The following is a 21,699-nucleotide window of genomic DNA, read 5'->3' on the forward strand; positions in this document are numbered from 1 at the left end:
TGGCAGCCCAAATTTTGTAGCCAAAACATGTCCATCCATCCATTATAAAAGTAATCCACAAGGATCCAGGGGGTTAATAAAGGCCTTCTGAAGGAATAGATGGGTTTGTGTAAGAAAAATATTTAAAACTTTATAAAGTAAAATATCTATCTTCCGGCAGACCGCCTTCCTTATTCAATTTACGAAGACAGTGTAACGCCTCTCGCAGTTTAAAATGCTTACGCTATGTCTGACGCCAGTTAGTTTAATACGAAAGGCGGTATGGCGGAAGCTAGAGATCTTACTTTATAAAGTTTTAAAGGGGTGAGCAAACGGTGCTGTGCTTCATGCTGACGTCAGTGCGCAACGAAACACCGCCTCTACCGAATCTACAGCGTGTCTAATCCAGTAGCCCCGCCCACCGACTCATGGAGGGCTCGTGCTAGCTGGTCACGGAAAGCTGGTCAGCTTTCCTGTAGCTCAAACAGTAGAGCATGGCGCTAGCAAGGCCAAGGTCATGGGTTCGATTCCCAGGGAAAGCAAGAATTGACAAAAAAAATGTTAAATATGTACCTTGAATGCAATGTAAGTCGCTTTGGATAAAAGCGTCTGCCACATGCATAAATATAAATGTAAACAACAATAAACATGCAGAGGAAGATTAAGATATTGCGCTATTCCTGGTTCTGGAAGAACACAGTCGCTACATAAGCTTCCTTCGGATCCCAATATTAGGAATGAGAGGTTGAACTTTATTTTTAATGAAGTTCCAGCTCACGTGGGGAAGACGTTCACTTCAGTTCACTGCGGGATCGTTTGTAAACAAATCTCCGGTCGATGCTGGATTTGGATCCGACAGGAGGAATGGTGCAACACACTTATGTGAGTAAAACGTGTTTTTATATGTAATAGTACTGCATTGTTATAGATCGTTTTGATTATGTGTACGCTGGACTCAGACACGTATGGGCCAGGGCTAGCAAAGCCCAGCAGGCAGATGAATCTCGTAATATTCCGTTCTTGTTCTGCTATTCTCTCTCTGTCTCTGTCTCTGTCTCTGTCTCTGTCTCTGTCTCTGTCTCTGTCTCTGTCTCTGTCTCTGTCTCTCTTTCTCTCTCTCTCAAGTTGACGGTGTGAGAGCGGTTCGCACTTATATTGTCTGATCTTGCAGGCTATGTGTAATATAAAAATAATAGTCCAATCAATCGCGGGTGGATGAAAAATAAATAAATCATTGTTTTTGTTTGATAACGACGTTTACGAAAACTCCCTTATGAAAACTGAACTGAAAGGGAAGCTTAATCTCATTAAATCTGCAAATCTTCTCCAATCCTAGCCGTGGGTGTTTACTTCCTAGTCTCCAGTGCGGCACGCCCATCAAAACCCAGCGTTCAGGAGAGAGCCTCAAAACCAGTGAAGAAAATAGCCTATTAATTATTAGTTATGATGTTTTTGAATGTAAAAACCACACGAACATCATTAGTTGACCTCAGACAACAGTACAAAAAAATTAAAAAAGTCAGTTCATGACACCTTTAAATATGGATATTTTTCTTATACAAACGTATTGCATCGCTTCAGAAGCCCTTTATTTACTTCCTGGAGCCGTGTGGATTACTTTTATAATGGATCGATGCACATTTTTGGGCTGCCATTATAAAGCTTGGAAGAGCCAGGACATATTTTAATATAACTCCATTTATATTCATCAGAAAGCAGAGTGTGGGTGAGTAAATCATAGGGTTTTAAATTTAACTTAATTTAACTTTTTGGGTGAACTATCCCTTTAAACTTTCTATTCATCAAAACAACAACTAGCTGGTTTGGGGCTGGTTTGATAGAATTACATTTGCCATAGATTCTAACAATATCTTGATTAACATGGTTGAAGTGTGAGACTGATAAATGCAGACTAGAAAACTAGAAAATGGAATCAGTTTCTCTGTGTTGTCCCCCATACTGTATAAAGAGTGTCACAATTTCATGAATATATTACAAATGTTACATTTATTGTAATAGAACATTATAATGTAAAAATGAGAGAGGAAGCTAAATGATTTTGGTAATTTAAATGAGTTAAAAATGACAGTTTTTTACTACACTTAATATGTATTGTAATCGAACATTATGTGAACAATAAGAAAATAAATAATGGGAGAACGAAACATCTTTATTTGTGGAAATGCCATTTATATTATATATTTCTATTGAAAAAAAGGAAGACACTCACTGGTCAGGTCATCCAGTAGTTGGCACCTCAGGTCAAAATACTCCGTGCATTGTGAAAGCAACCTAAAAACATTATCATCATTTTAGCTCCACAGATTTACGAAGTTTACACATCATCGTCTTTATTTTGTGGGCCTGTTACAGTAACAATCCTTGTTTGATTATTTCATTTCAGCATTTAGTTTAGGTCTGACCTTTGGTTAACACCCCTCATGATGCTGGTAGGGGACCAAAGAGGAAGTTGGGCTGTCAGAACCACCTTCAGCAGGAAGAGGTTGGGCTTCTGGAGATCAGGGTACGCAGATGTGTCTGACTGACTGAGAGTGTACAGCTGGTCACAGGCCACGCGTCGGATCTGTGAAAGGACGAGACATTGGACATCTGGACTCAGAAGTCATACTTAACGAGACGAGTTTAATTTAGTCTGTGAATACGACACAGGCACTGACCTCTCCACTGGACGAGCCCAGCAGAATATCAATGATGAAATCATTCACAGAAAGCAGATTGTAAAAGGAACCTTGAAAAAGAACAAGAACAAAGTGACTCCATAAGCGTTTTCCTTTTTGCTGAATTTTCTTTAGCATATGAGCGTGTTTTTTTCTTCTTACATAGCTGTTGGGAGCGTAGCTGAAGGCATGTGACAAGTAAAGAGAGCGCTTCTCGTGCGATAATGGTGTCTTTGATGGACACGCACAGCTGTTTGACGCATATCCCAGCTTGTAATGTGGTGATCTCTCCCTCACTGCTGGAGCTGCAGTTACTGCCTACAACACACACACACACACAAACGCAAGAACAATGAGAGAGATGCAAAGACAGATGTATACACTGCCGGTCAAAAGATAATCACGCTTTTGACGAGTCTCTAATGCTCAACAAGGATGAATTTATTTGATCAATAAATACAGTAATCTTGTGAAATATTTTTTCTAGGAGTGTAACAATGCATCGATATATCGTCAAATAGTTCGTTTTATCCAAGGCTCAGCTTACTGTATTAAGGTATAATTCACCCCAAAAGTAAATTCTGACATCATTTACTCACCCTCATGTCTTTTCAAACATATACGATTTTCGTTTAACTTCCAAGCACAAATGAAGTTTTTTTTTTTTATGAAACCTGAGAGATTTCAGTCCTTCCATATAAAGTCTATTCCTCTAAAACGTAAAAGATCCAACAAATTTTGTAAAAATAACCAATTGAGTGATCTAATCCAAATCCAAGTCTTCTGAATTGACGCGATTGCTTTATATGATGAACTGATTTACAACAACACGTATATTGTAGTAACGTTAAACATTATTTAAATGCTTGCGTGAGAGTTTCAGTGACATTACTACATTAAACAACTACCGGTATATATACCAGTAATGTATAATAATGCAGTGGGCGAATATGTGTGGGTTCTGACAATAATAATAATAATATTAATAATAATAATAAATATAGTATCTAAAAATTCTTTGGCTCTTATTTTGGCTTAAAATATTGTGATAAGTATCGTATCGTGAGTTCAGTATCACCATTTGTATCGAATCGTGACAAGTGTATCGTTACACCTCAAATTATTACAATTCATAATAACTTTTTATTTTATTTTATTACATTATATTATATATTAAAATCAGGGCTGGGCAAGTTAACGCGTTATTATTGCATTAACGCATTAATTAATTAACACCAACAATTATTTTACCGCGCATTAACAAAGTTATTTATTATTATATTGAAAGGCCGTTGCACACTGCCTCTGAATACACACAGACAAACCATTGGTCACAGGAGAATACAGTGCTGTCTGTAGCCTAACCCAAGGGCTTGACATTCTTTGTCTGGGACGAATAAAATATAAAAATAACCAGAAACGCGAGAATGATTCAGATTTTTTTGTGTGTTGTTTTATTATGTTCAATGTAAACAGCGATTGATGAGTGTATCTCTGCCTCTGGTACGTTAACAAGTCGCGCTCCAAGTCGTGGAGAAATCAAAACAACTGAGCAGCAATATAAACTCACAGAAGAAACATACTGGGGTAAAACTGAGCTTTTTCTAGTTGTTGATATTTATGATTTATGATATTGATAATAACACAAGTCGACTTTGCAATCGTGAATTGTGTAGCATGAATAGTGTAGCCTAGTTCAATAAACAAGTAGCCTAATTAATATTAAGGTACTTCCATTTTAGATCCAAACAACCTTTTTTGTTCCATTTCACCCATGATTTCACCGATGAAAATAGTTCCAAAGAGAAAGCAACACTCAGCGCAGTGTTTTGTTGCTAAATGATTCAGCGTTTTGAATGAATCATTTGAATAAACAACTCAATGACTCACTTATGAAGACGATCCCTTGCTGCCCCCTATTGGTGGCTATGTTTAAAAGTATGATTGCATGTTTTATTTAGAACATCGATCTTATAACATTATTTATCGCAGCTGTATTTTTTGCAGTTTAAATTATTTAATTTGATTGGTAACAGCCTATAGTGTCTTTACCAGGGATGGAAATTAGCACCCGCCACCAGCCAAATGCGGGTGATTTTGAGTTGTGGCGGGTAAACTCGCTTCACCTACCGGCCACCGTGGCGGGTAAATAAAAATAGCATACCGTTTCCCCTCTTTATAAACTGTGTTCAGTGCATGCGAGTGCGGCCGTATGTCCGAATATGACCAGTCGTTTTCGCCGTCATTACCCGGATGTAGTGCCAGAAGACGCGAATAAGAACTTGTGCTCGCGCTGAGAGAAGATCATCCGGAAGCGCGCACTCGTCTCACAGCGCGCAAATATTGACTTCTCTTTCAAGTCTTGTGCTTAAACAGACAAACTCACACAAAAAGTATGCCAACATGTTCATCTTGATGAGTATTCTAGCAGACATAGTCTGAATATGCCTTAAGTGCACTTTATACAGTCGTGAAAGATGACGCATATCCCTAGGTCTTAAAGGGGCAGTAGCCTTTACTGCTGTCTGTTTAATGTCAAACAAAAGGACATCACGCACTGCTCTTGATTGAATAGCTTTTGTAAGTTAAATAAGGATTCATCTTTCATTAAACAGTTAAATGTGCAGTTATTTTACATTTGATTACTTTATTCAATTTCTGTACCTTTCTGCAGGCCAGTAGACCTGTACATTATTATTTAATGTACACATGAGTGAGGTCGAGTTAAACATTTTAGTTTGAATTTTATTTTATACTGTGCATTGTTGCAATGTGCTAAATAACTATTTGCATAATTTGTAAATGATTTATTATTTGAAACTTTAATATTAATAAATTTTGCAATGCCTTGATTTTTAGTAAAGTTACAGTCATAGCATTAGCCATAAATGCAATGGATAATTGGCATAATTTCTTTTAGTGCTTCGGTTTCAGCCAATAATTTTTATTTTGGTGCGGCCCTACTGACAATGTTCTGCTCGGTGTGTCGTCAACACGCTTCAGGAGATGCCAAAACTAGTAGTTTCATTGTTGGTACTAAAAACCTAAAACTGGAAGCCATAAAAGACCACAAATCATCTAAATGCCACATCCAGGTAAAAAAAAAAAAAAAAAGAGAACACAGAGCCCTACTCATTTAATGAAATGTATATCAGTTCATGGTTTGTGTGTGTATAAGAGTGAAAAAATGTCAGTATTTCATTGAGATTTGAGATTAAATAAACAGCTTAAGTATTGTAGAGCTTGTAGTATTAATTTTTTACGTGTAGTTACACATTGTCGGTTAAAAACAAGAAAGTGGCTGGTAAAAACATTGAGTGGCTGGTAGATTTTGAAATCCACCAGCCACAGTGGCCGGTGGACAAAAAAGTTAATTTCCATCCCTGGTCTTTACTATTATAAGTGAATTTATTAATCAAATGTAAGAATTTAACATGAAAGATGATGCATACATTTCATAAGATTTTAAAAAATGGCCTTTATAAAAATTAATAATGCCCTGGGGTGAATATCACATGCAGATTTATATAGGCCTATGTAAAAGCTGACAGAACACTGATGAGAATATTACTACAGAATCAATATATGTATACCACCATAGTGTTTAAGTTGATATTTACAAGAAATATTGTAACTGTTACTTTTAACTGCTGTAAAAAGCACCTTATGTGTTTAAAGTGTTTGCAAGCCATATGTTATTGCACTTTTGTTCATTTAGCAGCACTTTTGTATTCATTATTGAATTTTGCACACACTGATTAATCGTGATTAATCACAGACAATTGTGTGATTAATCGTGATTAAACATTTTAATCGTTACCCAGCACTAATTAAAATGTAATTTATTCCTGTGATAGAAAAGCTGAATTTTCAGCATTATTACTCCAGTCTTCAGTGTCACATGATCTTTTAGAAATCATTCTAATACGCTGATTTGCATTTTTTTTAAACATTTATTATTGTCATCAATGTTTACAAAAATATTTTTCTGCTGCTTTATATTTTGTGGAAACCACAATACACTAGTATTCAAAAGTTTGGGGTAAGTAACATTTTCTTTTTTAAAGAAATGAATACTTTTATTCAGCAAGGACATTAAACAAAGGTGACAGAAAATTTCAAATCAATGTTTTTGTTTTATTTTTTACTTTCTATTCAGAGAATCTTGATTAAGCAGCAAAAACCTCTCTGATAACAACAAGAATAATTGAACACCAATAATAATAATAATAATAATAATAATAATAATTGATAAAACAAAAAGAGCACCAAATAAGCATCAAATTATTTCTGAAAGATCGTGTGACACTAATGAGTAATGCTGCTGAAAATTCTGCTTTGCTATCACAACAATATATTACATTTTAAAATGTATTCAAATAGAAAACAGTTATCTTAAATAGCAATAATATTTTACAAAATTACTTATTTCAAAAACATAAAAAAATCTTGATTATTCCAAAATTCCAACCGGTAGTGTAGTAGCGATAAGAGTCTCACCTGTGCTGCTGACCCTGCTGCGCACGCCCAGTGGGAGAAGCGAGTTGGTTGTCTCTCTAATTGGCTGGCTGTTGCCAACTAGGTCCAAACGGCCTGCGGCTGCCGCCCAAGTGAGTCTCATGAAACATGCCACAGTGGATGTGAAGTCTCCCACCTCCATTGTCTGAAACAGCAAACCAGTTGAGTCATATAGGGTGCGGGAAAAATCATTTAGAAAACACTGAGATAACGGATGCTCTCACGCACCTGTATGGCAACACGGGCGGCCGGGATGATTTCTTCTACTCTGATGGAGGATCTGTCAGACATGGACACCTGCCTGTAGGAGGATTTTTCCGGAGTTCCACAGACAGAAAGCTGCCGGCCGCTCTGCCGCCCAGCGTTACGGAACGGCCGAGAGGACAGTGTGTCGAGACCGTCCTTGCTCAACTCTTCATCGAGGATACTAGGCATAGCTTGCCCTACCAGCAGGAACCTACAGGGGGAGACAAAAAGCAAGTTCGCTGAACGCTAAAGCCAAATGTATATTTCAGTTTGGGCGTGAACGGTGTGTGCTAGGGATGCCACAATTCTCAATATAGTATTGAACCGCTCAGTAAGGGATTCACGGTTCAATACGGTTACATTTTTCGGTTTTGCATTTAATTCATTATTTCTGTTTCTCTCAGAGTCTACGCGCTGATATGAGCAAATATCCAATCATATGCACTAAAGTTATGTTTAGCCACGATTGAAATGCTGGTGTCAGAGAGTTATACTCACGGATCACTATAGTTATTCACAATCACGAAAGTTTATTATTTGCATGCGTTTTAAAAAAAATTACCTGAAAAGAATACAAGCAATATGATTATGCTTGCTGACTAAAATCTGGAGTGGTGCTTAAAAAAGAGAGAGAAAAAGAGAAAACAGGAAAGAGAAGACAGCCAGACTGCTAAATGAGACTGCACCTGGCCAGCTGCAGGCAGATGGAATAGACTCCCTGTCTGGTCTCGTAGTCCACCTCAGACGGGATGGAGTCTCTCTGCATGACGTTAACCACCAGACTGAGACAGAGAGACAGACAATGCACCGCTGAGATAATTAATGATTCAAATATACAGACACATTAAGACTGCACAATTATCCGCATGAAGAGGAAAAGTGGGTATAAAGCAGACAGCTACCTGAGACCTCCTGCTTTGAGGAAGTTCTCACAGAAAGATTTGACACTGGTCTTCGCCATTTCATCATCAGATGTGGGCATCAGCTTGGAGCTCAACACCTAAGAGAATGGATGATGAGGTGAGTGAGATGTTCATTTTTTTTTCACAAGAAAGAGTTTATCATCCATTTTCTGTATTATTTGTAAAAAAAAGAAGTGAGATTTGAATACACAACCTCTGTTTTTAATTTGCTGGTTATAAACAAAAAATACCTGAGTGATCTGTGGCTATGCAGCCCCATACACAACAAACATTCTTTCTATCACTTTTCTATCAGGCCCAGCATTAAATTAATCAGACCACACAGTCCAGCCTTCGCTCCCCACGTGCATCAATGAGCCATGACCCTGTCGCCGGTTCTCCACTGTTCCTTCCTTGGACCACTTTTGATAGATGCTGACCACTGCAGACCGGTAACACCCCACAAGAGCTGCAGTTTTGGAGATGCTCTGACCCAAGTCGTCTAGCCATCGCAATTTGCCCTTTGTCAAACTCGCTCAAATCCTTACACTAGCCCGTTTTTCCTGATCCTAACTCATCAGCTTGGAGAAATTTTTTTTCACTTGCTGCCTAATATATCGCACTCACTAACAGTTGCCGTGATGAAGAGATAATCAGTGTTATTTACATAAAGGAACTGTATGTAAGAAATGTATTTCAATTAATCATAAAATGGCCCTGATATGTCACTAGACATTAAGAAATCATGTTAATTTCAAAGCCTTATATCAGTGACAACAGTAGTACGGCCAGGATATTGTCATTTAAAAGTTGTTGTCGCAGACCTCAACTGATGTTGAAGTTGTCATGTTGTGTTTTGGCCTGAAGCTCCGCCCTCCACCTATCTACCAATCACAAAGTCAGTAGTGTTTCAGCATCCGGGTTGCCAGATCTGCTCTAGTTACCACAGCTGCAGCTACAAACGTTCCTGCAGCCTATCTGGCAACCTCGAGTCAGGGGGAGGGGGAGAGGGGATACACCGCTCTACTGTCATTTGAAAGTCATTGCAGTGCCAGTTTTGGCCACAATCTTACATACACTTCCTTTAATTTTCGTATAATTTTCGTAATGTTATGCCTGATCGGTGTATTGCATTGATGATCGCATGACACTGATTTATCCAGAAGTTAAGAAAAACAGAGCAATGTTTTGAAAGTGCCAGAGACACATTATTTACATGGTTTAGGTTCGTCAGCCTATGACTGGCTTACACATGAAGTTAAGTCTCTGCACAGAAGTTATAATATTCCAATTTCAACATGAGAAATGTATGACCAACCTCCAGGTTATAGAGCACTCTGAATGTAGACATCCCCGGGGCAGAAGAACGAAACAGAGACTCCAGGATAGATGCTGCACTCTGCTGGTGCTGCTGTTTACTGGACAGAGATGGAGACTTCGAGGCCTGAGAACCAGACCCCAGTGTAAACAGAGTTTTCTGATGAGACCGAGAGAGAAGGTATTTAGTCTTCTGCACTGTGAGCATCATGCTAAACCAAAAAACTTTCACATGACGTTTACAGCTCTCAAAATGCTGTCATCCAGTCAGTGATTACATCTAACTCTATTTCACCTAAACTACCAGTCTAGAAATGGCTCGATACCACAATTTTGGCTTCGATACGGCACCACAATCTAATACCGAAATACCGATATTGAATCGATACCACATGGTCTGATGGTGCGGGTATATTACGCGCGAATGAGTACAATTATGCAATATTTGAGTTTATAAAGTGGGAAATTACCACAAATTTTTATTAGTAAATTAATCAACAAAGATTATCACATCACATCAGTCATTTGAAAACTTTCTTGTGAGAAATAATTTCAGCAAAAAACTCAAAATTGTGAGCTGATAGTGACAGATGCTTGGCTAGGTTTGATGGTTCTTCATCAGTTAACTTTTATAAGGAAAGTAATTACAATTTTCACTTCTACTCCTCTCTTTAGTAATTGGTTTTGGGCATCTTGAGTGAGATTCAACTGCTTTATCCATTTTGTTCGTCTATGTTGTTGTCACATTTGCCGGTTTTGCGTCCGTTTGGGTAGCGTGCACTGCTTTCTAGTGGTGAACTTCGGAACAGCAGCATATACCGAAATGTGAAAAATCATGATATTGTACCGTTTGAAATAAAAAATATATTTTATCCGGTATACGCACATCCCTATACCAGTCACACCTACTTATTCTTTACTATAAAAATTTTCCACATCTCAAAAACTATTAAATAATTTCCAGAATTGTAATCATATGCATTGAGCCCAAATGTTAAATAAATCAAAGCTAAAAACAACCAAAGCTTGGGGTCAATACGTTTTTTTGTTGTTGAAATTATCATTAGCAAGGGCACATTAAATTGATTAAAAGTGACAGTAAAACATTTACATCAAACATTTATAATTTCCTATTAATCAATGTATTCTGAAAAAAAAAATTCACGGTTTCCACAAAAATGTCAAGCAGGATAAGAAATGTTGAGCAGCAAATCAGCATATTAGAATGATTTCTAAAGGATAATGTGACACTGAAGACACCATCACAGGAATAAGTTACATTTTAAAAGATATCTATAAAAAAAGAAAACAGTTATTTTAAAAATTGTAAAAATATTTCACAACATTTCTGTTTAAAAAAGTCATACCGACACCAAACTTTTAAATTGTAGTATGTATGTAATATATATATATATATATATATATATATATATATATATATATATATATATATATATATATATATATATATATACATATATATACATATATATACATATATATATATATATATTTGTCTACAATATTTTTTGTTTAATAAAACATTTAAGGACAAGTCGTTAGATCAATAGATTTTCAAGAACATTATAAACCGATCATACATTATAAAGATCAGTACTATTTCAAAGAGAAGTTAAGGAGAGATGTTCCGGTACCTGGTGACTCCAGACGCTGGATTCTTTTGGCACAAAGTTATCAAGGGCATCCTGCACCTCTGGGTCAGTCGGGATAAGCAGCAACAACTTCCTCACACGCAAAGTTATTCTGGATAGGAACAAGATGGCCACAAATTCATTACAATTCAACTGAAAACACAAAATACAATTTAGTCAGCAAAGCGAAAATATTCCCCTCTGAAGCTAAATCAACCATTAAAAGATTTAAAGGGAGGTCTAATGTGATTTCATGCATTCTGATTTATTTACACTGCTAATAGAGTTGGGTTCTCATGCTAAACATGGCCATTGTGGGTTGTTTACCTGGGTTCCTCCAAGTTGGCAAGTTGATAAAGCATCTCAAAGACATTACACACCAATGCCATGACCACACCAGGAAGAGATTTCTCCTGTAATCACACAGGAGTTTGATAAAGTAGGTTAATAAATAAATAAATAAAAAAGTATGGAGCGCTACTTAATATAATTCAGCAAGGACATATTAAATTGATCAAACATAACACTACATCAATGTATAATGTTACAAAAAAATTCTATTTCAAACATTTCGATTAATTAAAAAAAGAATCCAGATTTTTTAAAATTATACTTCCACTAGAATGTTAAGAGAATGATTTCTAAAGGATCATGTGACACTGAATACAAGAGTAATAATGCTAAAAAAAATAATTTTGGCCATCACAGAAATAAATTACATTTTAAAAGATATTAAAATAGAAAATAGTTTTATTTTTTATCAAATAAATGCAGCCTTTGTGAGCATATCACTACAAAAAATGCTTGTTTTACTTTAAAATTACAAGATATTATGGGATGTTTTCTGAAAAAATTAATAAAATAAAAATTAAGAAAGTTCTTAAAAGTCAAAGTTATCTGCCAATGGGGTAAGAAAAAATAATAATCTCAATTCTAGCCCCCACAAAAAAATAAATTAAAAAAAATCAATATCTTATGTCATTGTACTTGTCTAATAAATGTAAGAATTTTTTATATTTATTTAGAAGAAAAGCATTTTTTGCCGTGACTTCTTTCAAAAACGTAATACATCTTACCAACCCCACAATTTTGCATATACTTGAACCAAGCGTGTATTCCCACCATTAGAGAGCATTTGATCCAATAAGTACCGAAAATTTTGATAAGTCAGATCAGTGTGTGTACGTACCTGCTCCAGAGCGTAGGCTGAATTGAAGACCCCGCTGCTGCTGGAGCTGGCTGAGGCAGAGCTGTCCGCTGAACTGCCCGACGGCGTGCCTGTTCCTGAGCTCTTCACTGTCAGACTCTGCTCATCAGAGAAACCCAGCTGATTCAACAGCTTCTGGTCACGATTCATCGTCAGCTGGAATGCACATTTAACAAGACAACTTAGCATGACTACTCACTACACACAAATGGAGTTTATGCGAAGCGCTAGTTTGTTATACACTTTCATTAAAGGCAAAAGAGATGCATTTTTGGATTTTAATTATTCTCATTTTGTGTTCCACAATCTATTTTAGATTTTTATTTTTATTTAATATATTTAAGAAATATATTTTTAATCATTAAGGTAATTTAAATCATACAATTACTATTAATTTGCATTAATAAGAACAGTAACTAATAATAGACCTATCTATCTCCTGGAAATGCAAGAAATAAAGCACTGAGCTTGAGTTAAGATGCAGATAAACTTAAGTTTTAACTGAAATAACATATTTATTTTTGGTCTTTACCAAAAACAACAACATTTAAAGGGAGTACTGTGTTATTTCTAGGGGCATCTAGTGGTGAGGTTGCGAATTGCCGCCCACCGATCAACCCTCCGTTTAGCTAGCGCTCTGTAGAGAAGTTTGTCCATTTAGGGCTACTATAGAAACATGCCGGCGCAAAATGCTGACTTCACTGTAAGGGGACCTATAGTGTATGTAGATAGAAATGGCTTATTCTAAGGTCTTTATATACTACTGAAAACATAGTTATGTATATTAAAATTCAATAGATATCAAAAGATCCATAGATTCTCTGACACACTGCACATTTGATAATATTTACAGCTTTGATGTGATATTGTGTGAAAAGCCTTCTATAACTTCATGGCAGAATGTTTCTCCTGGTTTCCACATCAGCGATATTTGTTCTGATATCTATGGTTTATAAGCGAAAACTCTGTTCTGCTACTCACTAGATATAGCAGCAATGTTATTAATTTTGCGGTTAATTCGAGCACTGTCTCACTGGATCTCTCAGCGCTGTGCAGTAACAGGATCGCTTGATCGAGATCGGCTCGTGATTAAACCTGTTCCGAGCTATTATTGGTCCGAGCTGATAAACGGTCCTCAAACAAGAAGTGCGGTTACGTTCTGCTTTCGTTTAGTTTGCTGATTTCGTCTCATTTGCAACAGAAACAGCAGTTATCTCTTATCAGTTGGGCAACATGGTGGTGGCACCATTGCGACCTCAAACTAAATTTAGTTTTTCGCAGTCCGGAGCTCTGAACTGTTCATTGTTAGTTCATGTTAGCTCAGAGCCATTAAATAACTTTTGATTTTAATAATATAGGAGTAAATGAAATGCTTTCGAGATGAATTTCAATCCAATCACTCAAACCACTTCGGGAGGTGGTCTGAGGTTGCCTGGCTCACCAGACCAAGCTCAATCTTTTAAGTTTGAACATTAGTTTGGGGAGTCTGCTTTGTATTTTCTACTGCACAAGAGGCCTGATCAACGGGCATAGTTCAAATGACTCAGTACGCAATTGGATAGTTCCACCAATAGCTTGCCAGGTGGATAAACCAGTTTGTGATTGGTCCAACGTAACGGAAGCAGGACAGGAAAATGTGCAGGTTTCCGGCCTGAGCTGCTGAGCAGATCAGAACCTGGAACCTTGTTAAAAACACGTGTAAAATTGTTACATGTTTTAGGCTATATGACATGTTATAGCCATATATGATAGCGCTACTGCAACACACATCGCCACAGCTGAGTATCTCTTCAGCAAGTCGACGTGCAAACTGCCGCAAATGAAACTGAAAGTGTCGCAGATGCTCAACACACAATCATCTTCATTAAAAGTAGTGACTGAATGATCTTACCAGTGCTGATGGAGCTCTCTCTCCTATTGCAGTCTTTGATCTTGAAATTAGCTGATGATAAATAAAATGCAGCTCATATCGGTTGCTTTTGTTGACGTGAACTCCGTTTAAAATTGAAGATCGGATTTATATCCGTTTTGCAGTCCCATTTATGTGGCCAATTGTAAATGGAATTTAAACAAATCAGACAGCTGTCCGATACGTAAAAAACACAGTAAGTGACCACGTGCAAACAGGCCCTTAGACCTCTTAGACAAATTTCAATTAATTGGCCAATAATGTTATTGTTAATTAAAACTATTAGCATTTAGAAATAATTTTAAGTAATAAAAACTACAAAATCACATGACAAAAATGTTAAACAAATTAAAATAGCAACTGAAAATATAAAAATAAAAGCTGATTCATAATATTAAAGTGCCCCTATTATGCTGTTTTGGATATTACCTTTCACGTAGTATATAATATAGCTGTTTGTGAATGTAAAAGATCTGCAAAGTTTTAAAGATTCAAATTTAAAAAACTACTTGAAACGAGTCATCTGTAAATTTAGTCTTACTTCCTGCTCGAACCTAACAAATTTGCATAATGCACACCTATGGTCTTCCTTGACTGCCGTGAAAAACATCTTTGACCCTCAAGCCCTGTAGTTGTAGCTGAGGCCTGGAAGAGTTTGGTTTATGTTGATGACATGTAGAGAAGACACCGTTTTCACTTTGCATCCACTTCAAAAGAATGAGGACTCGGAGTAAAATTGATACGGCAAAACGCACACTGTCGTTACTGTTCGTCTCAGTGTGTCAAGCTCTGAGGACGCCTCTGGAGATGAAATTCAGATATAGTAATGAGCGTTTCGTTTACAAAACGCGCTGTAAGTGGCAGACCAATTGCAACAGGCTGAGCCATCTGACCAATCAGAGCAGATGAGGCTCTCGGGTTTAGAGAGATGGAATCCTTTATTGGACCATTCCAGTCCAATGACTGAGAAAAGAGGTGATGCTGCGATGTATGTTATGAGAACATGTAAGTGTTTTTTGAACACACTTCATGTAAACCTGTTGTAGGAGAACCTTTAAAATGGCACAATAGGGGTACTTTAATAAAAAAAAAACAATAGTATATAAATACTACTAAAATAACACTAATAGTAACAATAATTGTAACAATAATCAATATGAATATACAATGTTAACTCTCTATAACTAGTCCGAGAACAAAGGCTCCACATGCAGTCATAATAGCTGCCACAGTCTCAAACAGCGCTGTCGTGTCCTGTAGGAGTGTTTGGCACCTGTGCACCGCTTGGGTATGACTGCGACAGATCACAGTTAGTGTTTACTCACCATGCTGTCATTGGCAAATATCTGCACATTGTCCACTGGGCAGCTGAGCTGCTCCGCTATCTTCCATCTGATGCTGCCTATAGTCTCGTTGCTGTGGGCCTGCACACATTCACATGTACACAAACACATAAGGGCCATTTTGATTCATGCTTTTAAATAAGGCAAAGCAAATGCAGTTCAGTTGAGTCTACGGAGTGAGTGGTCACACAACAGACTGCCGTGCTCGTGAATATCACATTCGGTATCTCATGCCGAACGTCCACCTGCCATCTATCAATGTTTCTCTATTCTCCAAATAGGGAGAATGTTTGTCTAACATTTATATCAACCCTGCTCACAATCTGTCCTAAGTGTGTGCGTCTGTGTTGAGGGTTCCAGAAGGAAAGTGTGCGTGTGGCGTTACCTCCAAGGTGAATGTGTCTTTGGTAGATTCGTAAGTGATGTGAAGTGTAACCGGATGACCGTGGAAAGAAGCTCCATGAGGTAGAATCGTTCGAGGAACAGAATACAGGTCCTGAAACAGATTCAGTGGTTCATTAGGAGGTGCTGACAAGGAAACACATTTTCCAGTTCAAAACAGTGTGGACGTATTATAATTTAGATGTTGGATGCCATAAAAACTTGATAAAAGTGCCTCTAAATATTTTTTTTTAAGATTTCATTTTCGCTAAAGATTTATTCTCACCGATGCACTGTGGTTCAAAAGTTTAGGGTCAGTAAGACCTTTTTTTTCTTTTTTAAAGACATTAATACTTTTGTTAAACAAGGAATAATTACTTTAAGTTGAGCAAAAGTGACAAAGACATGTATAATCTTCTATTTCAAATAAAAACACAAATCTTTTGAACTTTGTATTCATCAAAGAATTCCTCATCAAATAAAAAAAAAATCTCTGTTTCCACAAAAACATTAAGCAGTAGAGCGGTTTTCAACAGTGATAATAATAATAAAATGTAAACACCAAATCAGCATATTAGAATGATTTCTGAAGGATCATGTGACACTGAAGACTGAAGTAATGATGCAGAAAAAATCCCGCTTTGACATCACAAGAATAAATTACATTTGAAATATACTTAAATAGTTTGAAAATGTTTATTTTAAATTATAAATAGCTCTGAAAACTTCAAATCAATATCAAATCAATGTTAAGTGGTCAAAATTTTTTCCAGAGCTATATATATATATATATATATATATATATATATATATATATATATATATATATATATATATATATATATATATATATTTATTATATATATACTGTATAAAATTGACCCCAAACATTTGAACGATAGTGTATATAAAATAATTAGATATACATAAATAAAATATAATGCATATATTATAATAAGATATAAATATATTATTAAGAATAAGATAAAGGCTATTGGATCACTTTTCTGAGGTAAATGTAACATTAGATTAGAGCTCTTGCATATCTTACAGCAATATATCTGCCATTTCAAATCATTTTTCCATGAAAAAGCATTGCATTGAATTGGGGTAATGAATGCAAGAAAAAAAGCTACTAGGCTTTATATTACAGTCTACTCAATTTCACATATTAGACAAAACACTACAGTCCAAAAGCACTTCCTGAGCCAAATGTCTGTCAATAACCGACCAATTAGCATCTGTTAGACTGAACGGGTGTCAAAATGTCTGCCTCTCTTTCTGATACACACAGGAATCGACACCATATCGGATCACTTTCGCTGTGTCTTGGGATGATGATTCCTGAATCTGCTAAATGACATGACAGACTCAATGCCAGATTTCAGTACAGAATTGAACAGCTGGAGAAATGAGGAGATGGTGTATATTGCATTCAGCCATCGTTCTACAGCTGCAAGTCTGACAACTATAACACATTAAGAGAATTAATTAGCAATGATGTTACATTTGATTTTTACAACTTGCTTGTTTCTTGCAGACACTGACTGGAGCTTTCAAACAAAGATAAACTAAGTTTTTTAAGATAAATATTAAAGCAACACTTATAGAAGGTACAATACAGGATGAACTTAAAGGGTTAGTTCACTTGAAAATGAAAATGCTGTCATTAAATATTCACCCTCATGTCGTTTCAAACCTGTAGGACCTTCGTTCATCTTCGGAACACAAATTAAGATATTTTGTGTGATGTGCGCGTGTGTGTATGTGCCCGTGTGTGAGTGTGTACTTACCTCTATCGTGATAACGTAGCGCTCCGCCAATAACAGAAGTCTCTCAATGATCACCAGTTTACTAGACCTGAGGACAGATGATTATGGATTTCAATGGGTTACATTTTAATGTCAGTCTTGATATCAAATTATATCTAAACAAGCTTAAAGGGTTAGTTCACCCAAAAATGAAACTTATGTCATTAATGGCTCACCCTAATGTCGTTCCACACCCATAAGACCTCTGTTCATCTTCGGAACACAGTTTAAGATATTTTACATTTAGTCCAAGAGCTTTTCTGTTCTTCCTATGAAAGTGTATGCACACTATACTGTCCATGTCCAGAAAGGTAATAAAAAAATATTATCACAGTAGTCCATTTGTGACATCAGTTAGTTAATTAGAATCTCTTGAAGCATCAAAAATACATGTTGGTCCAAAAATAACAAAAACTATGACTTTATTCAGCATTGTCTTCTCTTCCGCGTTTGTTTTCAATCCGCAAACAAAGATTGGAACGGTTATGAATCAGCGTATGATTTGGATTTTGTGTCAAACTGCCAAACTGCTGAAATCACGTGACATTGGTCACCCGAAAGGACATTGGACAGTAGAGTCTGCATACACGTTCATAGTAGGAACAGAAAAGCTCTCAGACTAAATATAAAATATCTTAAACTGTGTTCTGATGATGAACGGAGGTCTTACGGGTGTGGAATGACATTAGGTTGAGTCATTAATGACTTAATTTACATTTTTGGGTGAACTAACACTTTAAGATCAGTTAAAGGTGCACTATGTAAGTTTTCCGTCCGCTAGAGGGCCCCTATTCAAAACAAAGGAGTAGTTTGATGACGCCAAGTTTGAGCTCAGAGTCTTGGGACATGTGGTCTTCACCTCACAGCCAATAATAGGGATAGGACTTGGGCAGAAATCATGTTGATGTATGTGATTATTAACGTTACTGTAGTATGAAGAAGAGCAGGACCGAGTGTTGAAGGAGCTGAGCAAGGCCGTGGGGGCGAATGTTGCCGAACACACGGCTCGCGAGCAGCGGGACTTTTATTATTACGGGACAGTCGCCGGTGCCATTTCTGCTTTTCCGGTCATGAGTATGAGGTAACGCAGCTCTGTTCATCATATTAGATACATGTTATTGTGTTTAAAATTATGTTATGACGTTACTCTGTGCGTTCGCTCAGCGGCTGCTGTGACACTTGCTTAAAGTAGAAGCGCTTCTGCCAAATAAAACAGGAAACCGAGGGTAACGGAGATATGACGCAATTGACAGGCGACTCCCTCAGACGTCCCGGCTCCTTGGTTAAAATAGCAATTTTATCACAATTTACAAATAGTTGAAAACATTTTGTATATTGTAAGAACTCAACTGAACAAAATATATAATACTGGCCTAGTAGTTTTTGGATATTTTACTGCAAAAATCCTACATAGTGCACCTTTAAGACTTAAATGTTGCACCAAGTCTGATGTGACTAAATGACAAGGTAAATGTAGGATATGAATTAAACAAACAACAACAAAAAACTACAGTGTAATAACATACAACTAAAAAGAAAACAAAAGCATCGATTTTGCAAATGTTTGTTTTTCTACCAGACTTTCTGCTATTAGTAATAAAAAAAAAAAAAAATTCTACTGAAATGACTCAAACATTCCCTTGATTTCTTTTTTTTTTTTTTACAATCATTCTACAATAATGTGTCTTTAAATATATTTTTGTTTATTAATATAATCTGTAAATTATCCTATGTTATATATTACTACAATACTGCTATTAGTTAATTATTGTACAATGAAATCACTCTGCTCCAGCTTTGGTAATATTCTCCTTGTGCTTTTTCCTCCTTTTTGCTCTGGATAAATAAAAAATGTAAAAGTGCTTTCTTCATTTTAGGACAATTAAAATGCAACCAACAACATCAGCTGGATCTCATCGACTGATCTGAAAGCTGCTCAACTAGCTTCTAAACGAGTCGTACCTAGATGGAGATTGCACTGAGGTGGCGACTGTTGGCATAGCAGTGGCTGTCAGCATCTTGGTTGCCCGGGTAACAGCATGTGTGAGGGTCGGGCCGCCCAGCGCAGAGCTAGCAGCCTGTGTGTGATATAAGGATGAGTTTTATCACAATTATCATCACAAGGGAGGGGGGGAGAGTGTCATTTCACACTGCAATACTCACCTCCAATCTCTTATAGCAGTCAGCAATGAATTTCTTATGTAGAGATACTGAGTCCTGTAACAAATAAACAAAGAAAAGGGTTATTAACAGAATTATAGAAAAAACTATGTGCACTGGAATGGCAAGATTAATAAAGAAAATCAGGGTTTGACTGCTGACCTTCTTCATTTTAGGGTTGAGGTTTATGTAGCTGTAGGTGATGATGAGCTGTATGGCTTCATTTGCAATGTCCTCGTCTGGAGATTCCATTGCGATTCTCCAGATGAAGTCCATCCCAGCCAGGTCCAATCGCTCCACACACTGAGAGAATGAATCATATGCGGACTTTAATGCTGGATTTTCCCATCAATTTTACTGAACAAGCAGGGAATCTCATACCAGTTGTGTTCCCTGCCGTTTGAGACGGTGGTCACTGAGGTTTACATTCTCAAAGAAGGTCTTGAAGAGGTTAAACCCTGTAAGACATTGATGAAACCCACAGGAAACTTACATACTTATAGTGCCACTTCATGCCACTCCACCCCATGGTGCTAATAAGGGTAAATTTAGCACAGTAACCACAGTGGTTTCCTGCAGATGTACAGGATGCAATACCTCAAGGTGCTATACTTAATGTGGAACCGCTGTGGTTTAAGTGGAATTGGTGAGAACTCTTGGGTTGAACTCTTACCGTTCATAGTAATCTCGTAAGGCTCCAGCTTGAGGATCTTCTCTTTAAAGAGCTGCTGTTGAACGTCGCTCTCTAGATCATGCTGTCCCTTAGTGAACCATTCGAAACACATCTACAGCAGGGAGACGAACATCATCAAAACTACTACATAGCTTGTGAAAATGCAATCAAGTTAGACACTACAACTGAAAAGCCATTGAATACACTTTAATGTTTAAATAAATAAGTTACTTAAACGGCATTTTAAAGTTGTATAAATGGTATGATTACAATTGAAAACAAAACCAAACCCAAAACCAACCCAAAAAAACAAGCAGCCAACTAAACAAAAAGACCAACAGGACCACACCTCTCGATCCATCTCGCACACATCCATGCCGGACACTAAGCATTCCCAGATCTCTTTGGCTCTATTCCAGACCAGGTACAGACTGGCCTCTTGCAGGAAGAACGCGAGGAACTTCAAGTGAGCCTCCAAATACTGAAAATATGTGAGAAAAAAAAAAAAAGATAACATCAGGTAGTCAAAACCACACTTCTCTTCTGGATTATTTTTAAATATGAGGCATAATATGAGTCACCTCTCTAGTCTAGAAATATATTTCTGTGCTAATTCCCTAGCCAAACAACAATATTACTCATCTGTGAACCAGAGGAAATTACTAGATTCTTTATGCTGTATTCCTTAACTAGAAACTAGACGCTAATCATCTTTTTGTAACAAGATGGTAAAAAAAAACAATTTAATATGTTGCAGATCAGTAGTCCTTAACTGGTTTGGCCATGGGATCCCAACATTTTGCCAGTCATAAATTTGTCACATTTGTAGAAATTTGAACCAAAAAAACTTATTTCTCTAAAATATTTAACACACCCAAGTACATCCCACTTTATTTAAAGGTATAGTTCACCCAAACAATTTT

General features: G+C 36.8%; 1 protein-coding gene across 3 annotated transcripts in view; it reads right to left on the minus strand.

Moving 5' to 3' along the window:
- usp24 (ubiquitin specific peptidase 24) overlaps positions 1-21,699 on the minus strand; it is an 85,325-nt gene that overhangs the window by 19,931 nt on the left and 43,695 nt on the right. For 2 of the 3 annotated variants that reach the window (XM_067417154.1, XM_067417152.1), the window contains 22 exons: positions 21,126-21,257; positions 20,777-20,888; positions 20,485-20,561; positions 20,266-20,406; positions 20,107-20,160; positions 19,906-20,021; positions 17,926-17,992; positions 16,137-16,247; positions 15,734-15,832; positions 14,391-14,441; positions 12,482-12,655; positions 11,620-11,705; positions 11,296-11,404; positions 9,642-9,800; positions 8,324-8,421; positions 8,108-8,203; positions 7,404-7,632; positions 7,158-7,320; positions 2,820-2,975; positions 2,658-2,728; positions 2,403-2,563; positions 2,210-2,271 (listed from right to left, as the gene is read on the minus strand). In XM_067417154.1, the coding sequence (XP_067273255.1) occupies positions 2,210-2,271; positions 2,403-2,563; positions 2,658-2,728; positions 2,820-2,975; positions 7,158-7,320; positions 7,404-7,632; positions 8,108-8,203; positions 8,324-8,421; positions 9,642-9,800; positions 11,296-11,404; positions 11,620-11,705; positions 12,482-12,655; positions 14,391-14,441; positions 15,734-15,832; positions 16,137-16,247; positions 17,926-17,992; positions 19,906-20,021; positions 20,107-20,160; positions 20,266-20,406; positions 20,485-20,561; positions 20,777-20,888; positions 21,126-21,257 (2,524 nt within the window). The remainder of the gene's footprint in view (positions 1-2,209; positions 2,272-2,402; positions 2,564-2,657; positions 2,729-2,819; positions 2,976-7,157; positions 7,321-7,403; positions 7,633-8,107; positions 8,204-8,323; positions 8,422-9,641; positions 9,801-11,295; positions 11,405-11,619; positions 11,706-12,481; positions 12,656-14,390; positions 14,442-15,733; positions 15,833-16,136; positions 16,248-17,925; positions 17,993-19,905; positions 20,022-20,106; positions 20,161-20,265; positions 20,407-20,484; positions 20,562-20,776; positions 20,889-21,125; positions 21,258-21,699) is intronic. The other variant, XM_067417153.1, reaches the window with a different exon arrangement.

Source organism: Pseudorasbora parva, chromosome 15, assembly GCF_024679245.1.
Source record: "Pseudorasbora parva isolate DD20220531a chromosome 15, ASM2467924v1, whole genome shotgun sequence".
Classification (NCBI taxonomy): domain Eukaryota; kingdom Metazoa; phylum Chordata; class Actinopteri; order Cypriniformes; family Gobionidae; genus Pseudorasbora; species Pseudorasbora parva.